This window comes from Scyliorhinus torazame, chromosome 31 (assembly GCF_047496885.1).
Source record: "Scyliorhinus torazame isolate Kashiwa2021f chromosome 31, sScyTor2.1, whole genome shotgun sequence".
Taxonomy (NCBI): domain Eukaryota; kingdom Metazoa; phylum Chordata; class Chondrichthyes; order Carcharhiniformes; family Scyliorhinidae; genus Scyliorhinus; species Scyliorhinus torazame.
Genome location: NC_092737.1, coordinates 36,263,592 through 36,286,205, shown reverse-complemented (window position 1 = coordinate 36,286,205; position 22,614 = coordinate 36,263,592). Strand labels below are relative to the sequence as shown.

General features: G+C 57.3%; 1 protein-coding gene across 1 annotated transcript in view; it reads left to right on the top strand.

The window, feature by feature from the left end:
* Positions 1-21,868: 21,868 nt before the first annotated feature.
* LOC140404784 (neuronal tyrosine-phosphorylated phosphoinositide-3-kinase adapter 1-like) overlaps positions 21,869-22,614 on the top strand; it is a 136,287-nt gene continuing 135,541 nt past the window's right edge. The window contains 1 exon segment of the mRNA XM_072493527.1: positions 21,869-22,115. Coding sequence (XP_072349628.1) covers positions 21,910-22,115 — 206 coding nt within the window. The 5' untranslated portion in view covers positions 21,869-21,909.

Below are 22,614 nucleotides of genomic sequence, written 5' to 3'. Positions count from 1 at the left end.
ATACAGAGTAAAGCTCCCTCTACACTGACCCCATCAAACACTCCCAGGACAGGTACAGCACGGGGTTAGATACAGAGTAAAGCTCCCTCTACACTGTCCCCATCAAACACTCCCAGGACAGGTATAGCACAGGGTTAGATACAGAGTAAAGCTCCCTCTACACTGTCCCCATCAAACACTCCCAGGCCAGGTACAGCACGGGGTTAGATACAGAGTAAAGCTCCCTCTACACTGTCCCCATCAAACAGTCCCAGGCCAGGTACAGCACGGGGTTAGATACAGAGTAAAGCTCCCTCTACACTGTCCCCATCAAACACTCCCAGGACAGGTACAGCACGGGGTTAGATACAGATTAAAGCTCCCTCTACACTGTCCCCATCAAACACTCCCAGGCCAGGTACAGCACGGGGTTAAATACAGAGTAAAGCTCCCTCTACACTGTCCCCATCAAACACTCCCAGGACAGGTACAGCATGGGATTAGATACAGAGTAAAGCTCCCTCTACACTGTCCCCATCAAACACTCCCAGGACAGGTACAGCACGGGGTTAGATACAGAGTAAACCTCCCTCTACACTGTCCCCATCAAACATTCCCTGGACAGGTACAGCACGGGGTTAGATACAGAGTAAAGATCCCTCTACACTGTCCCCATCAAACACTCCCAGGACAGGTGGAGCACGGGGTTAGATACAGAGTAAAGCTCCCTCTACACTGTCCCCATCAAACACTCCCAGGACAGATACAGCACGGGGTTAGATACAGAGTAAAGCTCCCTCTACACTGTCCCTATCAAACACTCCCAGGACAGGTACAGCACGGGGTTAGATACAGAGTAAAGCTCCCTCTACACTGTCCCCATCAAACACTCCCAGGACAGGTACAGCACAGGGTTAGATACAGAGTAAAGCTCCCTCTACACTGTCCCCATCAAACACTCCCAGGACAGGTACAGCATGGGGTTAGATACAGAGTAAAGCTCCCTCTCCACTGTCCCCATCAAACACTCCCAGGACAGGTACAGCGCGGGGTTAGATACAGAGTAAAGCTCCCTCTACACTGTCCCCATCAAACACTCCCAGGACAGGTACAGCACGGGGTTAGATACAGAGTAAAGCTCCCTCTACACTGTCCCCATCAAACACTCCCAGGACAGGTACAGCGCGGGGTTAGATACAGAGTAAAGCACCCTCTACACTGTCCCCATCAAACACTCCCCGGACAGGTACAGCACGGGGTTAGATACAGAGTAAAGCTCCCTCTACACTGTCCCCATCAAACACTCCCAGGACAGACACAGCACAGGGTTAGATACAGAGTAAAGCTCCCTCTACACTGTCCCCATCAAACACTCCCAGGACAGGTACAGCACGGGGTTAGATACAGAGTAAAGCTCCCTCTACACTGTCCCCATCAAACACTCCCAGGACAGACACAGCACAGGGTTAGATACAGAGTAAAGCTCCCTCTACACTGTCCCCATCAAACACTCCCAGGACAGGTACAGCACGGGGTTATATACAGAGTAAAGCTCCCTCTACACTGTCACCATCAAACACTCCCAGGACAGGTACAGCACGGGGTTAGATACAGAGTAAAGCTCCCTCTACACTGTCCCCATCAAACACTCCCAGGACAGACACAGCACAGGGTTAGATACAGAGTAAAGCTCCCTCTACACTGTCCCCATCAAACACTCCCAGGACAGGTACAGCACGGGGTTAGATACAGAGTAAAGCTCCCTCTACACTGTCACCATCAATCACTCCCAGGACAGGTACAGCACGGGGTTAGATACAGAGTAAAGCTCCCTCTACACTGTCCCCATCAAACACTCCCAGGACAGTTACAGCACGGGGTTAGATACAGAGTAAAGCTCCCTCTCCACTGTCCCCATCATACACTCCCAGGACAGGTACAGCACGTGGTTAGAGACAGAGTAAAGCTCCCTTTACACTTTCCCCATCAAACACTCCAAGGACAGGTACAGCACGTGGTTAGAGACAGAGTAAAGCTTCCTTTACACTGTCCCCATCAAACACTCCCAGGACAGGTACAGCGCGGGGTTAGATACAGAGTAAAGCTCCCTCTACACTGACCCCATCAAACACTCCCAGGACAGGTACAGCACGGGGTTAGATACAGAGTAAAGCTCCCTCTACACTGTCCCCATCAAACACTCCCAGTACAGGTACAGCACGGGGATAGATACAGACTAAAGCTCCCTCTCCACTGTCCCCATCAAACACTCCCAGGAGAGGTACAGCGCGGGGTTAGATACAGAGTAAAGCTCCCTCTACACTGTTCCCATCAAACACTCGCAGGACAGGTACAGCACGGGGTTAGATACAGAGTAAAGCTGTCTCTACACTGTCCCCATGAAACACAGGTACAGCACGGGTTAGATACAGAGTAAAGCTCCCTTTACACTGTCCACATCAAATACTCCAAGGACAGGTACATCACGGTGTTAGATACAGAGTAAAGCTCATTCGACACTGTCACCATCATAGACTCCCAGGAGAGTTACAGCACGGGATTAGATCCAGAGTAAAGCTCCCCCTACACTGGCCCTATCAAACACTCCCAGGACAGGTACAGCACGGGGTTAGATACAGAGTAAAGCTCCCTCCACACTGTCCCCATCAAACACTCCCAGGACAGGTACAGCACGGCGTTTGATACAGAGTAAAGCTCCCTCTCCACTGTCCACATCAAACACTCCCAGGACAGGTATGGCACGTGGTTAGAGACAGAGTAAAGCTCCCTCTACACTGTCCCCATGAAACACTACAAGGACAGGTACATCACGGGGTTAGATACAGAGTAAAACTCACTCGACACTGTCCCCATCAAAGACTCCCAGGAGAGGTACAGCACGGGGTTAGATACAGAGCCATGCTCCCTCTACACTGTCCCCAACAATCACTCCCAGGACAGGTACAGCACGGGGTTACATACAGAGTAAAGCTCCCTCTACACTGTCCACATCAAACACTCCCAGGACAGGTAGAGCACGTGGTTAGAGACAGGGTAAAGCTCCCTCTACACTGTCCCCAACAAACACTCCCAGGACAGTTACAGCACGGGGTTAGATACAGAGTAAAGCTCCCTCTACACTGTCCCCATCAAACACTCCCAGGACAGGTCCAGCACGGGGTTAAATACAGAGTAAAGCTCCCTCTACACTGTCCCCATCAAACACTCCCAGGACAGGTACAGCACGGGGTTAGATACAGAGTAAAGCTCCCTCTACACTGTCCCATCAAACACTCCCAGGACAGGTACAGCACGGGGTTAGATACAGAGTAAAGCTCCCTCTACACTGTCCCCATCAAACTCTCCCAGGACAGGTACAACTGGGGTTAGATGCAGATTAAATCTCCATCTACACTGTCCCCATTAAACACTCCCAGGACAGGTACAGCACGGGGTTAGATACAGAGTAAAGCTCCCTCTACACTGTCCCCAACAAACACTCCCCGGACAGACACAGCACAGGGTTAGATACAGAGTAAAGCTCCCTCTACACTGTCCCCATCAAACACTCCCAGGACAGGTACAGCACGGGGTTAGATACAGAGTAAAGCTCCCTCTACACTGTCCCCATCAATCACTCCCAGGACAGGTACAGCACGGGGTTAGATACAGAGTAAAGCTCCCTCTACACTGTCCCCAACAAACACTCCCAGGACAGTTACAGCACGGGGTTAGATACAGAGTAAAGCTCCCTCTACACTGTCCCCATCAAACACTCCCAGGACAGGTCCAGCACGGGGTTAAATACAGAGTAAAGCTCCCTCTACACTGTCCCCATCAAACACTCCCAGGACAGGTACAGCACGGGGTTAGATACAGAGTAAAGCTCCCTCTACACTGTCCCATCAAACACTCCCAGGACAGGTACAGCACGGGGTTAGATACAGAGTAAAGCTCCCTCTACACTGTCCCCATCAAACTCTCCCAGGACAGGTACAACTGGGGTTAGATGCAGATTAAATCTCCATCTACACTGTCCCCATTAAACACTCCCAGGACAGGTACAGCACGGGGTTAGATACAGAGTAAAGCTCCCTCTGCACTGTCCCCATCATACACTCCCAGGACAGGTACAGCACGTGGTTAGAGACAGAGTAAAGCTCCCTTTACACTTTCCCCATCAAACACTCGCAGGACAGGTACAGCACGTGGTTAGAGACAGACAAAAGCTCCCTTTACACTGTCCCCTTCAAAAACTCCCAGGAGAGCTACAGCACGGGGTTAGATACAGAGTAAAGCTCCCTCTACACTGTTCCCATCAATCACTCCCAGGACAGGTACAGCACGGAGTTAGATACAGAGTAAATCTCCCTCTACACTGTCCCCATCAAACACTCTCAGGACAGGTGCAGCACGGGGTTAGATACAGAGTAAAGCTCCCTCTACACTGTCCCCATCAAACACTCCCAGGACAGGTACAACTGGGGTTAGATACAGAGTAAAGCTCCATCTACACTGTCCCCATCAAACACTCCCAGGACAGGTACAGCACGGGGTTAGATACAGAGTAAAGCTCCCTCTACACTGTCCCCATCAAACACTCCCAGGACAGGTACAGCACGGGGTTAGATACAGAGTAAAGCTCCCTCTACACTGTCCCCATCAAACACTCCCAGGACAGGTACAGCACAGGGTTAGATACAGAGTAAAGCTCCCTCTACACTGTCCCCATCAATCACTCCCAGGACAGGTACAGCACGGGGTTAGATACAGAGTAAAGCTCCCTCTGCACTGTCCCCATCATACACTCCCAGGACAGGTACAGCACGTGGTTAGAGACAGAGTAAAGCTCCCTTTACACTTTCCCCATCAAACACTCGCAGGACAGGTACAGCACGTGGTTAGAGACAGACAAAAGCTCCCTTTACACTGTCCCCTTCAAAGACTCCCAGGAGAGCTACAGCACGGGGTTAGATACAGAGTAAAGCTCCCTCTACACTGTTCCCATCAATCACTCCCAGGACAGGTACAGCACGGAGTTAGATACAGAGTAAATCTCCCTCTACACTGTCCCCATCAAACACTCTCAGGACAGGTGCAGCACGGGGTTAGATACAGAGTAAAGCTCCCTCTACACTGTCCCCATCAAACACTCCCAGGACAGGTACAACTGGGGTTAGATGCAGAGTAAAGCTCCATCTACACTGTCCCCATCAAACACTCCCAGGACAGGTACAGCACGGGGTTAGATACAGAGTAAAGCTCCCTCTACACTGTCCCCATCAAACACTCCCAGGACGTCCCCATCAAACACTCCCAGGACAGGTACAGCACGGGGTTAGATACAGAGTAAAGCTCCCTCTACACTGTCACCATCAATCACTCCCAGGACAGGTACAGCACGGGGTTAGATACAGAGTAAAGCTCCCTCTACACTGTCCCCATCAAACACTCCCAGGACAGTTACAGCACGGGGTTAGATACAGAGTAAAGCTCCCTCTCCACTGTCCCCATCATACACTCCCAGGACAGGTACAGCACGTGGTTAGAGACAGAGTAAAGCTCCCTTTACACTTTCCCCATCAAACACTCCAAGGACAGGTACAGCACGTGGTTAGAGACAGAGTAAAGCTCCCTTTACACTGTCCCCATCAAACACTCCCAGGACAGGTACAGCGCGGGGTTAGATACAGAGTAAAGCTCCCTCTACACTGACCCCATCAAACACTCCCAGGACAGGTACAGCACGGGGTTAGATACAGAGTAAAGCTCCCTCTACACTGTCCCCATCAAACACTCCCAGGACAGGTATAGCACAGGGTTAGATACAGAGTAAAGCTCCCTCTACACTGTCCCCATCAAACACTCCCAGGCCAGGTACAGCACGGGGTTAGATACAGAGTAAAGCTCCCTCTACACTGTCCCCATCAAACAGTCCCAGGCCAGGTACAGCACGGGGTTAGATACAGAGTAAAGCTCCCTCTACACTGTCCCCATCAAACACTCCCAGGACAGGTACAGCACGGGGTTAGATACAGATTAAAGCTCCCTCTACACTGTCCCCATCAAACACTCCCAGGCCAGGTACAGCACGGGGTTAAATACAGAGTAAAGCTCACTCTACACTGTCCCCATCAAACACTCCCAGGACAGGTACAGCATGGGATTAGATACAGAGTAAAGCTCCCTCTACACTGTCCCCATCAAACACTCCCAGGACAGGTACAGCACGGGGTTAGATACAGAGTAAACCTCCCTCTACACTGTCCCCATCAAACATTCCCTGGACAGGTACAGCACGGGGTTAGATACAGAGTAAAGATCCCTCTACACTGTCCCCATCAAACACTCCCAGGACAGGTGGAGCACGGGGTTAGATACAGAGTAAAGCTCCCTCTACACTGTCCCCATCAAACACTCCCAGGACAGATACAGCACGGGGTTAGATACAGAGTAAAGCTCCCTCTACACTGTCCCTATCAAACACTCCCAGGACAGGTACAGCACGGGGTTAGATACAGAGTAAAGCTCCCTCTACACTGTCCCCATCAAACACTCCCAGGACAGGTACAGCACGGGGTTAGATACAGAGTAAAACTCCCTCTACACTGTCCCCATCAAACACTCCCAGGAAAGGTACAGCACGTGGTTAGATACAGGGTAAAGCTCCCGCTACACTGTCCCCATCAAACACTCCCAGGACAGGTCCAGCACGGGGTTAAATACAGAGTAAAGCTCCCTCTACACTGTCCCCATCAAACACTCCCAGGACAGGTACAGCACGGGGTTAGATACAGAGTAAAGCTCCCTCTACACTGTCCCATCAAACACTCCCAGGACAGGTACAGCACGGGGTTAGATACAGAGTAAAGCTCCCTCTACACTGTCCCCATCAAACTCTCCCAGGACAGGTACAACTGGGGTTAGATGCAGATTAAATCTCCATCTACACTGTCCCCATTAAACACTCCCAGGACAGGTACAGCACGGGGTTAGATACAGAGTAAAGCTCCCTCTACACTGTCCCCATCAAACACTCCCCGGACAGACACAGCACAGGGTTAGATACAGAGTAAAGCTCCCTCTACACTGTCCCCATCAAACACTCCCAGGACAGGTACAGCACGGGGTTAGATACAGAGTAAATCTCCCTCTACACTGTCCCCATCAAACACTCTCAGGACAGGTGCAGCACGGGGTTAGATACAGAGTAAAGCTCCCTCTACACTGTCCCCATCAAACACTCCCAGGACAGGTACAACTGGGGTTAGATGCAGAGTAAAGCTCCATCTACACTGTCCCCATCAAACACTCCCAGGACAGGTACAGCACGGGGTTAGATACAGAGTAAAGCTCCCTCTACACTGTCCCCATCAAACACTCCCAGGACAGGTACAGCACGGGGTTAGATACAGAGTAAAGCTCCCTCTACACTGTCCCCATCAAACACTCCCAGGACAGGTACAGCACAGGGTTAGATACAGAGTAAAGCTCCCTCTACACTGTCCCCATCAATCACTCCCAGGACAGGTACAGCACGGGGTTAGATACAGAGTAAAGCTCCCTCTGCACTGTCCCCATCATACACTCCCAGGACAGGTACAGCACGTGGTTAGAGACAGAGTAAAGCTCCCTTTACACTTTCCCCATCAAACACTCGCAGGACAGGTACAGCACGTGGTTAGAGACAGACAAAAGCTCCCTTTACACTGTCCCCTTCAAAGACTCCCAGGAGAGCTACAGCACGGGGTTAGATACAGAGTAAAGCTCCCTCTACACTGTCCCCATCAAACACTCCCCGGACAGACACAGCACAGGGTTAGATACAGAGTAAAGCTCCCTCTACACTGTCCCCATCAAACACTCCCAGGACAGGTACAGCACGGGGTTAGATACAGAGTAAATCTCCCTCTACACTGTCCCCATCAAACACTCTCAGGACAGGTGCAGCACGGGGTTAGATACAGAGTAAAGCTCCCTCTACACTGTCCCCATCAAACACTCCCAGGACAGGTACAACTGGGGTTAGATGCAGAGTAAAGCTCCATCTACACTGTCCCCATCAAACACTCCCAGGACAGGTACAGCACGGGGTTAGATACAGAGTAAAGCTCCCTCTACACTGTCCCCATCAAACACTCCCAGGACAGGTACAGCACGGGGTTAGATACAGAGTAAAGCTCCCTCTACACTGTCCCCATCAAACACTCCCAGGACAGGTACAGCACAGGGTTAGATACAGAGTAAAGCTCCCTCTACACTGTCCCCATCAATCACTCCCAGGACAGGTACAGCACGGGGTTAGATACAGAGTAAAGCTCCCTCTGCACTGTCCCCATCATACACTCCCAGGACAGGTACAGCACGTGGTTAGAGACAGAGTAAAGCTCCCTTTACACTTTCCCCATCAAACACTCGCAGGACAGGTACAGCACGTGGTTAGAGACAGACAAAAGCTCCCTTTACACTGTCCCCTTCAAAGACTCCCAGGAGAGCTACAGCACGGGGTTAGATACAGAGTAAAGCTCCCTCTACACTGTCCCCATCAAACACTCCCAGGACAGGTACAACTGGGGTTAGATGCAGAGTAAAGCTCCATCTACACTGTCCCCATCAAACACTCCCAGGACAGGTACAGCACGGGGTTAGATACAGAGTAAAGCTCCCTCTACACTGTCCCCATCAAACTCTCCCAGGACAGGTACAGCACGGGGTTAGATACAGAGTAAAGCTCCCTCTACACTGTCACCATCAATCACTCCCAGGACAGGTACAGCACGGGGTTAGATACAGAGTAAAGCTCCCTCTACACTGTCCCCATCAAACACTCCCAGGACAGTTACAGCACGGGGTTAGATACAGAGTAAAGCTCCCTCTCCACTGTCCCCATCATACACTCCCAGGACAGGTACAGCACGTGGTTAGAGACAGAGTAAAGCTCCCTTTACACTTTCCCCATCAAACACTCCAAGGACAGGTACAGCACGTGGTTAGAGACAGAGTAAAGCTCCCTTTACACTGTCCCCATCAAACACTCCCAGGACAGGTACAGCGCGGGGTTAGATACAGAGTAAAGCTCCCTCTACACTGACCCCATCAAACACTCCCAGGACAGGTACAGCACGGGGTTAGATACAGAGTAAAGCTCCCTCTACACTGTCCCCATCAAACACTCCCAGGACAGGTATAGCACAGGGTTAGATACAGAGTAAAGCTCCCTCTACACTGTCCCCATCAAACACTCCCAGGCCAGGTACAGCACGGGGTTAGATACAGAGTAAAGCTCCCTCTACACTGTCCCCATCAAACAGTCCCAGGCCAGGTACAGCACGGGGTTAGATACAGAGTAAAGCTCCCTCTACACTGTCCCCATCAAACACTCCCAGGACAGGTACAGCACGGGGTTAGATACAGATTAAAGCTCCCTCTACACTGTCCCCATCAAACACTCCCAGGCCAGGTACAGCACGGGGTTAAATACAGAGTAAAGCTCCCTCTACACTGTCCCCATCAAACACTCCCAGGACAGGTACAGCATGGGATTAGATACAGAGTAAAGCTCCCTCTACACTGTCCCCATCAAACACTCCCAGGACAGGTACAGCACGGGGTTAGATACAGAGTAAACCTCCCTCTACACTGTCCCCATCAAACATTCCCTGGACAGGTACAGCACGGGGTTAGATACAGAGTAAAGATCCCTCTACACTGTCCCCATCAAACACTCCCAGGACAGGTGGAGCACGGGGTTAGATACAGAGTAAAGCTCCCTCTACACTGTCCCCATCAAACACTCCCAGGACAGATACAGCACGGGGTTAGATACAGAGTAAAGCTCCCTCTACACTGTCCCTATCAAACACTCCCAGGACAGGTACAGCACGGGGTTAGATACAGAGTAAAGCTCCCTCTACACTGTCCCCATCAAACACTCCCAGGACAGGTACAGCACAGGGTTAGATACAGAGTAAAGCTCCCTCTACACTGTCCCCATCAAACACTCCCAGGACAGGTACAGCATGGGGTTAGATACAGAGTAAAGCTCCCTCTCCACTGTCCCCATCAAACACTCCCAGGACAGGTACAGCGCGGGGTTAGATACAGAGTAAAGCTCCCTCTACACTGTCCCCATCAAACACTCCCAGGACAGGTACAGCACGGGGTTAGATACAGAGTAAAGCTCCCTCTACACTGTCCCCATCAAACACTCCCAGGACAGGTACAGCGCGGGGTTAGATACAGAGTAAAGCTCGCTCTACACTGTCCCCATCAAACACTCCCAGGACAGGTACAGCGCGGGGTTAGATACAGAGTAAAGCTCCCTCTACACTGTCCCATCAAACACTCCCAGGACAGGTACAGCACGGGGTTAGATACAGAGTAAAGCTCCCTCTACACTGTCCCCATCAAACTCTCCCAGGACAGGTACAACTGGGGTTAGATGCAGATTAAATCTCCATCTACACTGTCCCCATTAAACACTCCCAGGACAGGTACAGCACGGGGTTAGATACAGAGTAAAGCTCCCTCTACACTGTCCCCATCAAACACTCCCCGGACAGACACAGCACAGGGTTAGATACAGAGTAAAGCTCCCTCTACACTGTCCCCATCAAACACTCCCAGGACAGGTACAGCACGGGGTTAGATACAGAGTAAATCTCCCTCTACACTGTCCCCATCAAACACTCTCAGGACAGGTGCAGCACGGGGTTAGATACAGAGTAAAGCTCCCTCTACACTGTCCCCATCAAACACTCCCAGGACAGGTACAACTGGGGTTAGATGCAGAGTAAAGCTCCATCTACACTGTCCCCATCAAACACTCCCAGGACAGGTACAGCACGGGGTTAGATACAGAGTAAAGCTCCCTCTACACTGTCCCCATCAAACACTCCCAGGACAGGTACAGCACGGGGTTAGATACAGAGTAAAGCTCCCTCTACACTGTCCCCATCAAACACTCCCAGGACAGGTACAGCACAGGGTTAGATACAGAGTAAAGCTCCCTCTACACTGTCCCCATCAATCACTCCCAGGACAGGTACAGCACGGGGTTAGATACAGAGTAAAGCTCCCTCTGCACTGTCCCCATCATACACTCCCAGGACAGGTACAGCACGTGGTTAGAGACAGAGTAAAGCTCCCTTTACACTTTCCCCATCAAACACTCGCAGGACAGGTACAGCACGTGGTTAGAGACAGACAAAAGCTCCCTTTACACTGTCCCCTTCAAAGACTCCCAGGAGAGCTACAGCACGGGGTTAGATACAGAGTAAAGCTCCCTCTACACTGTCCCCATCAAACACTCCCAGGACAGGTACAACTGGGGTTAGATGCAGAGTAAAGCTCCATCTACACTGTCCCCATCAAACACTCCCAGGACAGGTACAGCACGGGGTTAGATACAGAGTAAAGCTCCCTCTACACTGTCCCCATCAAACTCTCCCAGGACAGGTACAGCACGGGGTTAGATACAGAGTAAAGCTCCCTCTACACTGTCACCATCAATCACTCCCAGGACAGGTACAGCACGGGGTTAGATACAGAGTAAAGCTCCCTCTACACTGTCCCCATCAAACACTCCCAGGACAGTTACAGCACGGGGTTAGATACAGAGTAAAGCTCCCTCTCCACTGTCCCCATCATACACTCCCAGGACAGGTACAGCACGTGGTTAGAGACAGAGTAAAGCTCCCTTTACACTTTCCCCATCAAACACTCCAAGGACAGGTACAGCACGTGGTTAGAGACAGAGTAAAGCTCCCTTTACACTGTCCCCATCAAACACTCCCAGGACAGGTACAGCGCGGGGTTAGATACAGAGTAAAGCTCCCTCTACACTGACCCCATCAAACACTCCCAGGACAGGTACAGCACGGGGTTAGATACAGAGTAAAGCTCCCTCTACACTGTCCCCATCAAACACTCCCAGGACAGGTATAGCACAGGGTTAGATACAGAGTAAAGCTCCCTCTACACTGTCCCCATCAAACACTCCCAGGCCAGGTACAGCACGGGGTTAGATACAGAGTAAAGCTCCCTCTACACTGTCCCCATCAAACAGTCCCAGGCCAGGTACAGCACGGGGTTAGATACAGAGTAAAGCTCCCTCTACACTGTCCCCATCAAACACTCCCAGGACAGGTACAGCACGGGGTTAGATACAGATTAAAGCTCCCTCTACACTGTCCCCATCAAACACTCCCAGGCCAGGTACAGCACGGGGTTAAATACAGAGTAAAGCTCCCTCTACACTGTCCCCATCAAACACTCCCAGGACAGGTACAGCATGGGATTAGATACAGAGTAAAGCTCCCTCTACACTGTCCCCATCAAACACTCCCAGGACAGGTACAGCACGGGGTTAGATACAGAGTAAACCTCCCTCTACACTGTCCCCATCAAACATTCCCTGGACAGGTACAGCACGGGGTTAGATACAGAGTAAAGATCCCTCTACACTGTCCCCATCAAACACTCCCAGGACAGGTGGAGCACGGGGTTAGATACAGAGTAAAGCTCCCTCTACACTGTCCCCATCAAACACTCCCAGGACAGATACAGCACGGGGTTAGATACAGAGTAAAGCTCCCTCTACACTGTCCCTATCAAACACTCCCAGGACAGGTACAGCACGGGGTTAGATACAGAGTAAAGCTCCCTCTACACTGTCCCCATCAAACACTCCCAGGACAGGTACAGCACAGGGTTAGATACAGAGTAAAGCTCCCTCTACACTGTCCCCATCAAACACTCCCAGGACAGGTACAGCATGGGGTTAGATACAGAGTAAAGCTCCCTCTCCACTGTCCCCATCAAACACTCCCAGGACAGGTACAGCGCGGGGTTAGATACAGAGTAAAGCTCCCTCTACACTGTCCCCATCAAACACTCCCAGGACAGGTACAGCACGGGGTTAGATACAGAGTAAAGCTCCCTCTACACTGTCCCCATCAAACACTCCCAGGACAGGTACAGCGCGGGGTTAGATACAGAGTAAAGCACCCTCTACACTGTCCCCATCAAACACTCCCCGGACAGGTACAGCACGGGGTTAGATACAGAGTAAAGCTCCCTCTACACTGTCCCCATCAAACATTCCCCGGACAGGTACCGCACGGGCTTCTCCCGCCCCGCCGCTGGCTGTCGAATTCTCCGGCGCTGGCTTTCGGGCGGGGGCGGGGATCGCGCCGGTCGGGGGCCTTTGGCAGCGGCCCCCTCCCCCCGCCCCCCCCCCCCCCCCCCCGGCAATCCCCCACTCCCTGACGAGCCGAACGGCCGTGCGTTCCTGGCCAGTCCCGCCGGTGTGAAATGGACATGGTCGATCCCGGCGGGACCTGGCTTGTCGGGGTCCTCGGGGGGGAGGGCGTGGGGGTTGGGGGGGGGGGGTATCCGGCCCCGGGGGGAGGCCCCTCCACGGGGGCCTGGTCTGCGATCGGGGCCCACTGATCTGTGGGCGGGCCTGTGCCGCGGGGGCATTCATTCCCCCCGCGCCGGCCTCTGTCAGTCTCCGCCGAGGCCGGCGCTGAGAAGAAACCCCCTGTGCATGCGCCAACTTGCGCCAGCACAACTAACCCCTCCAGCGCCGGCCTAGTGCGGAGGATTCCGCCACTTCCGGGCTGCCCGACGCCGGAGTGGTTTGCGCCGCTCTTGCCGCCGGTACGGGCCGCCCCGCCGATTGCGGGAGAATCCCGGCCCAGGTTTAAATTCTCGACTGAGAGCAGTTATCTCTTTTAAATCAGCAAGTGATCTGAAGACATTCCTTGCATGCGGAGAGAGATCAAAATTACACCTTGTTTGGCTGGGTTCAGCTCCAACTCCGAAGACAAAACAAAACACACACTGTAGCCGCCAGCTCAGAAACAAAAGTAAAAGCAGCCCAGCTCCACCCACACTCTGACATCACTGCAGCTATTTGATAAACACCCACTTCTTAAAGGTGCTCTCCCATGACAGGGGGACCTTCCGTAGGGGTGGGCTGCCATGGGGGGGGGGGTTCCCTGGATGGTGTGTACCCGTTCCGGGGGCATGCCTTATCCCTGCCCATCTGCCCTTACCAACCACCCATAACCCCCACCGACAGCCGGGGCCTCTGCCCTTGCTCCGGAAGGCTATTGGGAATTGGCAATGGTGGTGAAGTGAGCGAGTGGATTCCCGGGGGGTGGGCGGGCCATGTAGCATGGGGGAGTCATTGCACAGCATCGCCATCACACCCTGATGCGTGGGCATTGCGGGAGGCACCGCCACATCCAAATGTGGGCACCCAGGAAATTGGTCACAGCTCCGGGGACGTGTCCCCGGCTGGTGGGAGGGTGGCTGCCGCGGGGAGGGGGAGATGCCTGGAGAGATGGGGCAAAGAGCTCAGAGGTCAGCCCACATTGCAGAGGAAAGTGGCAGAGGCGACGTACTGCTTGTGCACAAGGGTGTCCATTGTGTGTAACAAATCTCATTGTATACATGAGTGGGTGTTATGGCATTCCTCCCTCTCCCGATGGTGCCCGCCTTGCCGCCTTGTCCCATGTGCTGGCCCCGAAACGTGCAACTCAGGGGAGCATGTGCCCACCGTCGCCACCCCATGGGGAGGGTCCGTGTTGGCACCCAGCGCCCCTTCCTCCCGGTCAGTGCCCGGAGGGGGCAGGTGGTTGGAGGTCCGGTTGCCCCCCGCAGCGCCCGGCTCTGCCAGCCCTTGCGGCTCCCCATGGTCTGGGATTCCTCCAATCGGCTACGGATCTGCTGGAGTGACGCTGCCATCTCGGCCTGACAGTCCCGCCCGCTCCCGATCGTCTCCATCAGCTCCGGGTATCCCTGTCCCACCTGGGTCCTGGGATCCACAGCCCCCCGGCTGCTGCCTCGGCTGGGGCGGTTCCTGACGCCACCTGGGCGACATCCCCAGCTGTGTGGAGCTCACCAGATTGTGCCCCAGGCCGCCCGGGATGGGATTCTGAAGAGGGGGCCGCCTGGAATGGGATTCGGGAGAGGGGGCCTCCAGGATGGGATTCGGGAGAGGGAGCCGCCCGGGATGGGATTCGGGAGAGGGAGCCGCCCGGAATGGGATTCGGGAGAGGGGGCCTCCGGGATGGGATTCGGGAGAGGGGGCTGCCCGGGATGGGATTCGGGAGAGGGAGCCGCCCGGGATGGGATTCGGGAGAGGGGGCCTCCGGAATGGGATTCGGGAGAGGGGGGCCGCCTGGGATGGGATTCGGGAGAGGGAGCCGCCCGGGATGGGATTCGGGAGAGGGGGCCTCCGGGATGGGATTCGGGAGAGGGGGCATCCGGGATGGGATTCGGGAGAGGGGGCCTCCGGAATGGGATTCGGGAGAGGGGGGCCGCCTGGGATGGGATTCGGGAGAGGGAGCCGCCCGGGATGGGATTCGGGAGAGGGGGCCTCCGGGATGGGATTCGGGAGAGGGGGCTGCCCGGGATGGGATTCGGGAGAGGGATCAGCCCGGGATGGGATTCGGGAGAGGGGGCCGCCCGGGATGGGATTCGGGAGAGGGAGCCGCCCGGGATGGGATTCGGGAGAGGGGGCCTCCGGAATGGGATTCGGGAGAGGGGGGCCGCCTGGGATGGGATTCAGGAGAGGGAGCCGCCCGGGATGGGATTCGGGAGAGGGGGCCTCCGGGATGGGATTCGGGAGAGGGGGCATCCGGGATGGGATTCGGGAGAGGGGGCCTCCGGAATGGGATTCGGGAGAGGGAGCCGCCAGGGATGGGATTCGGGAGAGGGGGCCGCCCGGGATGGGATTCGGGAGAGGGAGCCACCCGGGATGGGATTCGGGAGAGGGGGCCGCCCGGGATGGGATTCGGGAGAAGGGGCCACCCAGGATGGGATTCGGGAGAGGGGGCCGCCTGGGATGGGGTTCGGGAAACGAGGCTGCCCGGGATGGGATTCGGGAGAGGGGCCGCCCGGGATGGGATTCGGGAGAGGGGGCCGCCCGGGATGGGATTCGGGAGAGGGAGCCGCCCGGGATGGGATTCGGGAGAGGGAGCCGCCCGGGATGGGAGTGGGGAGAGGGGGCCTCCGGGATGGGATTTGAGAGAGGGGGCCTCCGGGATGGGATTCGGGAGGGGGGGCCGCCCGGGATGGGATTCGGGAGAGGGGGCCGCCTGGGATGGGATTCGGGAAAGGAGGCTGACCGGGATGGGATTCGGGAGAGGGGGCCGCCCGGGATGGGATTCGGGAGAGGGGGCCTCCGGGATGGGATTCGGGAGAGGGGGCCGGCCGGGATGGGATTCGGGAGAGGGGGCCGCCCGGGATGGGATTCGGGAGAGGGGGCCTCCGGGATGGGATTCGGGAGAGGGGGCCGTCTGGGATGGGATTCGGGAAAGGAGGCCGCCCGGGATGGGATTCGGGAGAGGGAGCCGCCCGGGATGGGATTCGGGAGAGGGAGCCGCCCGGGATGGGATTCGGGAGAGGGAGCCGCCCGGGATGGGATTCGGGAGAGGGGGCCTCCGGGATGGGATTCGGGAGAGGGGGCCGCCCGGGATGGGATTCGGGAGAGGGGGCCTCCGGGATGGGATTCGGGAGAGGGAGCAGCCCGGGATGGGATTTGGGAGTGGGGGCCGCCCGGGATGGGATTCGGGAGAGGGGGCCTCCGGGATGGGATTCGGGAGAGGGGGCCGTCTGGGATGGGATTCGGGAAAGGAGGCCGCCCAGGATGGGATTCGGGAGAAGGAGCCGCCCGGGATGACATTCGGGAGAGGGGGCCGCCCGGGATGGGAGTGGGGAGAGGGAGCCGCCCGGAATGGGATTCGGGAGAGGGGGCCTCTGGGATGGGATTCGGGAGAGGGGGCCTCTGGGATGGGATTCGGGAGAGGGGGCCGCCCGGGATGGGATTCGGGAGAGGGGGCCGTCTGGGATGGGATTCGGGAAAGGGGGCCGCCCGGGAAGGGATTCAGGAGAGGGAGCCGCCCGGGATGGGATTCGGGAGAGGGGGCCTCCGGGATGGGATTCGGGAGAGGGGGCCGCCCGGGATGGGATTCGGGAGAGGGGGCCTCCGGGATGGGATTCGGGAGAGGGGGCCGCCCGGGATGGGAATTGGGAGAGGGGGCCTCCGGGATGGGATTCGGGAGAGGGAGCAGCCCGGGATGGGATTTGGGAGAGGGGGCCACCCGGGATGGGATTTGGGAGAGGGGGCCGCCCGGGATGGGATTCGGGAGAGGGGGCCTCCGGTATGGGATTCGGGAGAGGGGGCCGTCTGGGATGGGATTCGGGAAAGGAGGCCGCCCAGGATGGGATTCGGGAGAAGGAGCCGCCCGGGATGGCATTCGGGAGAGGGGGCCGCCCGGGATGGGAGTGGGGAGGGGGAGCCGCCCGGGATGGGATTCGGGAGAGGGGGACTCCGGGATGGGATTCGGGAGAGGGAGCCGCCCGGGATGGGATTCGGGAGAGGGGGCCGCCCGGGATGGGATTCGGGAAAAGGGGCCGCCCAGGATGGGATTCGGGAGAGGGGGCCGCCTGGGATGGGATTCGGGAAAGGAGCCGCCCGGGATGGGATTCGGGAGAGGGGCCGTCCGGGATGGGATTCGGGAGAGGGGGCCGCCCGGGATGGGATTCGGGAGAGGGGGCCGCCCGGGATGGGATTCGGGAGAGGGAGCCGCCCGGGATGGGATTCGGGAGAGGGGGCCGTCTGGGATGGGATTCAGGAGAGGGGGCCGCCTGGGATGAGATTCGGGAAAGGAGGCTGCCCGGGATGGGAGTGAGGAGAGGTGGCCTCCGGGATGGGATTCGGAAGGGGGGGCCGCCCGGGATAGGATTCGGGAGAGGGGGCCGCCAGGGATGGGATTCGGGAAAGGAGGCTGCCCGGGATGGGATTCGGGAGAGGGGGCCGCCCGGGATGGGATTCGGGAGAGGGGGCCGCCCGGGATGGGATTCGGGAGAGGGGGCCTCCGGGATGGGATTCGGGAGAGGGGGCCGCCCAGGATGGGATTCGGGAGAGGGGGCCTCCGGGATGGGATTCGGGAGAGGGAGCCGCCCGGGATGGGATTCGGGAGAGGGGGCCTCCGGGATGGGATTCGGGAGAGGGGGCCGTCTGGGATGGGATTCGGGAAAGGAGGCTGCCCAGGATAGGATTTGGGAGAGGGAGCCGCCCGGGATGGGATTCGGGAGAGGGGGCCGCCAGGGATGGGATTCGGGAGAGGGGGCCTCCGGGATGGGATTCGGGAGAAGGAGCCGCCGGGATGGCATTCGGGGGAGGGGGCCTCCCGGGATGGGATTCGGGAGAGGGGGCCTCCGGGACGGGATTCGGGAGAGGGAGCCGCCCGGGATGGGAGTGGGGAGAGGCAGCCGCCCGGGATGGGATTCGGGAGAGGGGGCCTCCGGGATGGGATTCGGGAGAGGGGGCCTCCCGGGATGGGAGTGGGGAGAGGCAGCCGCCCGGGATGGGATTCGGGAGAGGGGGCCTCCGGGATGGGATTCGGGAGAGGGGGCCTCCGGGACGGGATTCGGGAGAGGGAGCCGCCCGGGATGGGATTCGGGAGAGGGGGCCGCCCGGGATGGGATTCGGGAGAAGGGGCCGCCCGGGATGGGATTCGGGAGAGGGGGCCGCCCGGGATGGGATTCGGGAGAGGGGGCCGCCCGGGATGGGATTCGGGAGAGGGGGCCGCCCGGGATGGGATTCGGGAGAGGGGGCCGCCCGGGATGGGATTCGGGAAAGGAGGCTGCCCGGGATGGGATTCGGGAGCGGGGGCCGCCCAGGATGGGATTCGGGAGAGGGGGCCGCCCGGGATGGGATTCGGGAGAGGGGGCCGCCCGGGATGGGATTCGGGAGAGGGAGCCGCCCGGGATGGGATTCGGGAGAGGGAGCCGCCCGGGATGGGAGTGGGGCGAGGGGGCCTCCCGGGATGGGATTCGGGAGAGGGGGCCTCCGGGATGGGATTCGGAAGAGACGGCCGCCCGGGATGGGATTCGGGAGAGGGGGCCTCCGGGATGGGATTCGGGAGAGGGGGCCTCCGGGATGGGATTCGGAAGAGACGGCCGCCCGGGATGGGATTCGGGAGAGGGGGCCTCCGGGATGGGATTCGGAAGAGACGGCCGCCCGGGATGGGATTCGGGAGAGGGGGCCTCCGGGATGGGATTCGGGAGAGGGGGGCCTCCGGGATGGGATTCGGGAGAGGGGGCCGCCCGTGATGAGCCGTCGATGTTGGCTGGAGTGCCTCTGGGAGAATGGACATGTGGTCAGTGGGAGGGATGGGTCAGTCAGTAAAGCAATAACAACTCACGTCTGACAGATCCCACGGGTGGGGGCCGGGGGTGGGGGGGGTACCTCCCCTCCGCGGCATCTGCCAACCTCCGCGTGGGTGACCGCTCTGTCCTCGGTCCCACCCCTCACCTCCAGGACCGCTCCTCGAAGGAGGTGAGGATTCTCAAGTCCGGCACATCACAGTCAGTCTGGACCGTCCCCCGGGGATTGCGGGAGAGGTTTCCCTGAGGAGACACACAGCATTGGTGGCCACACGCCTGGCTCAGTGGTGGCAAAGGAGGTGTGAAGGTGGGGTTGGGGTTGCATGGGGAGTTGGGGTGGATGCTCGCCTGGGGGGCACAAACGTCTCTGATTGGGGGGTGCGGTGGAGGACTTGTGGGGGGGAATTGGTGCGTTCTCGCTCCTGCGGCCCAGTGTACGTCATTGACCTTCTTCCGGCAGCAGAGGTCACCCTCCCGGGCCTTACATTGACCATGACCTCGGCACTGGGATGCTGTGACTGACTCCCCGGGACCCTGGGGAGGGGGAACAGGACATCCGTCCTGGCCTCCGTCGCGTTCAGGAGCCTCTCCAGGTCAGCATTCCTGAATCCTGGACTGGTCGCCTGGACGCCATTGTTATCAGCTGGCTGGGGTGGGCCGAGCAAGTTTAAATGCTGCTCGACCTTATTAGCCGGGGTGGGGCGGGGGGGGGGGGCTGGCGAGCGCGGTGTCTCAGGGGAGTGGGGAGAATGTGGGACTCGCTCCCACAGGGAGTGGGGAGAATGTGGGACTCGCTCCCACAAGGAGTGGGGAGAATGTGGGACTCGCTCCCACAGGGAGTGGGGAGAGTGTGGGACTCGCTCCCACAGGGGAGTGGGGAGAGTGTGGGACTCGCTCCCACAGGGGAGTGGGGAGAATGTGGGATTCGCTCCCACAGAGAGTGGGGAGAATGTGGGACTCGCTCCCACAGGGAGTGGGGAGAATGTGGGACTCGCTCCCACAGGGGAGTGGGGAGAAGGTGGGACTCACTCCCACAGGGAGTGGGGAGAATGTGGGACTCGCTCCCACAGGGAGTGGGGAGAATGTGGGACTCACTCCCACAGGGGAGTGGGGAGAAGGTGGGACTCGCTCCCACAGGGAGTGGGGAGAAGGTGGGACTCGCTCCCACAGGGAGTGGGGAGAATGTGGGACTCGCTCCCACAGGGGAGTTGGTAGAATGTGGGACTCGCTCCCACAGGGAGTGGGGAGAGTGTGGGACTCGCTCCCACAGGGGAGTGGGGAGAATGTGGGACTCGCTCCCACAGGGAGTGGGGAGAATGTGGGACTCGCTCCCACAGGGGAGTGGGGAGAATGTGGGACTCGCTCCCACAGGGAGTGGGGAGAATGTGGGACTCGCTCCCACAGGGGAGTGGGGAGAATGTGTGACTTGTGTGTGTGTGTGTGTAACAGGACTGAGTTTGCGTGGGTGATAGTTTCCGATCCATGGTGCGAATCTTGTCGGTGGTGACAATTTGCTTTGGCCTGAGAGGGTAACTCACTTTCCCAATGTCCGGATAATCCAGTCAGTAGTCCTTTCCCCAGAACCTGATGCCGTGTCAAAGTTGGGAACCTCCAGGTTCGATTCATTAGCAGGTCGGTCAATCTCAGTCGATTCTCCTGAGCAGAATTACTCTCCCCCTCCCCCAGCCAGCAGAAATGGGAACGTTCGGTTTATCGCGGTGTACAGTTAGCACGCTGCTGGTGGTGTCAGCTGATGGTATTGTTAATGGTGGGTTCCTGTGATATTGTCCACTTTGGGGATTTCCTGTAGATGTCTGCCTATCTCTGATCCACGCTGTCAATTTCGCATTGTGTGTTTGCCCGAGGTAAAGAGGTTTCTAGTGCTCGGAGTGTCAGCTATTGATCTTCAAAGAGTCTGATGGTTGGCACCTAATAATAATAATCTTTATCGTCACAAGTTGGCTTACATTAACACTGCAATGAAGTTACTGTGAAAATCCCCTAGTCGCCACACTCCGGCGCCTGTTCGGGTACACAGAGGGAGAATTCAGAATGTCCAATTCACCTAACAAGCACGTCTTTCAGGACTTGTGGGAAGAAACCGGAGCACCCGGAGGAAACCCACGCAGACACGGGGGAGAACGTGCAGACTCCGCACAGACAGTGACCCAAGCCTGGGAATCGAACCCGGGACCCTGGCGCTGCGAATAATGATCGCTTATCGTCACAAGTAGCCTTCAAATGAAGTTACTGTGAAAAGCCCCTCGTCGCCACATTCCGGCGCCTGTTCGGAGAGGCCGGTACGGGAATTGAACCCGCGCTGCTGGCCTTGTCCTGCTAAACCAGCCCCTTGCAACAGTGCTAACCACTGTGCTACCCTGCCTGCAGTAAAAAGGATATTTTTTTCAAGAAACAGCCAATCATTTTTGGAGCACTTTTTTTTTAAAAAACACATTCTTGCTGTCACGATCGGGTTCGTTGGTTCTATACGTTGAATGAGAATGGGCGTTCCAGACCATGGTATGGGGTGGCATTCATAGCGACAGGGAGATGGGGGAAGGGCACAGCTTGGCACGGGGGGCCGTGGTGTGGGTGGGTAGAGGGCTATGCATGGGGCAGCAGTGTGGGGTTGAGGTACAAGGGATGGGAATGGTGGGAAACGTACTCTTCACTGATTGGCGGGTCTTTCCTCCCCCACAGGGCCCGGTGCTCGCTGCCTTCCTCCCACTGGCCGGCCCCTGGAAGATGTCTGGTGGTTTCCAGGATGCAGCCATCGCCAGCTTCCTCCAGCTTATCGAAGAGAAAGGGCTCCGCACCTATAGCGCGCTGACCGCGGCGCACAGCTGTGAGGCGGCCAAGCCAGCCCGCTGCCTCCGCGACGAGATGAACCTGTTGTACCGCAAGACCAAGACGGAATGGAAACAGCGCGAGGAGGAGGAGTCAAAGAAAAGGTAACGGCGGCGGGGACAGCGCGTTGCAAACCCGTGCGTGGCCGGACCCCCCCCCCCCCCGCCCCGCCATCTGGAGTAACCGCGTCCAGTCCCATGCAGCACACCTCAGGGAGGATACCGCCGGTCCTGGTGGGCGCGGGGATCACCGATTCGCCAGGGCGCTACCGCGGCACAAAGGATTACATTACAAAGAATGGTTGCCCAGTCTTCGCTCGAATACCCTCACGTTTACAAGATTAGCAAACAGCAATACAGCACGGGAACAGGCCCTTCGGCCCTCCAAGCCATGATACCAACCCTGGCCCAAACCCTCAGCACTTCCTTGTGCCGTGTCCCTCTATACCCGTCCTGTCCATGTGTTTGCCGAGATGCCTTTTGAACGCCGTTAATGTATCTATTTCCACAACCTCCCCTGGCAACGCGTTCCAGACACTCACCACCCTCTGTGTAAAAAACCTGCCTCGCACATCTCCTCTAAACCCTGCCCCACGGACCTTAA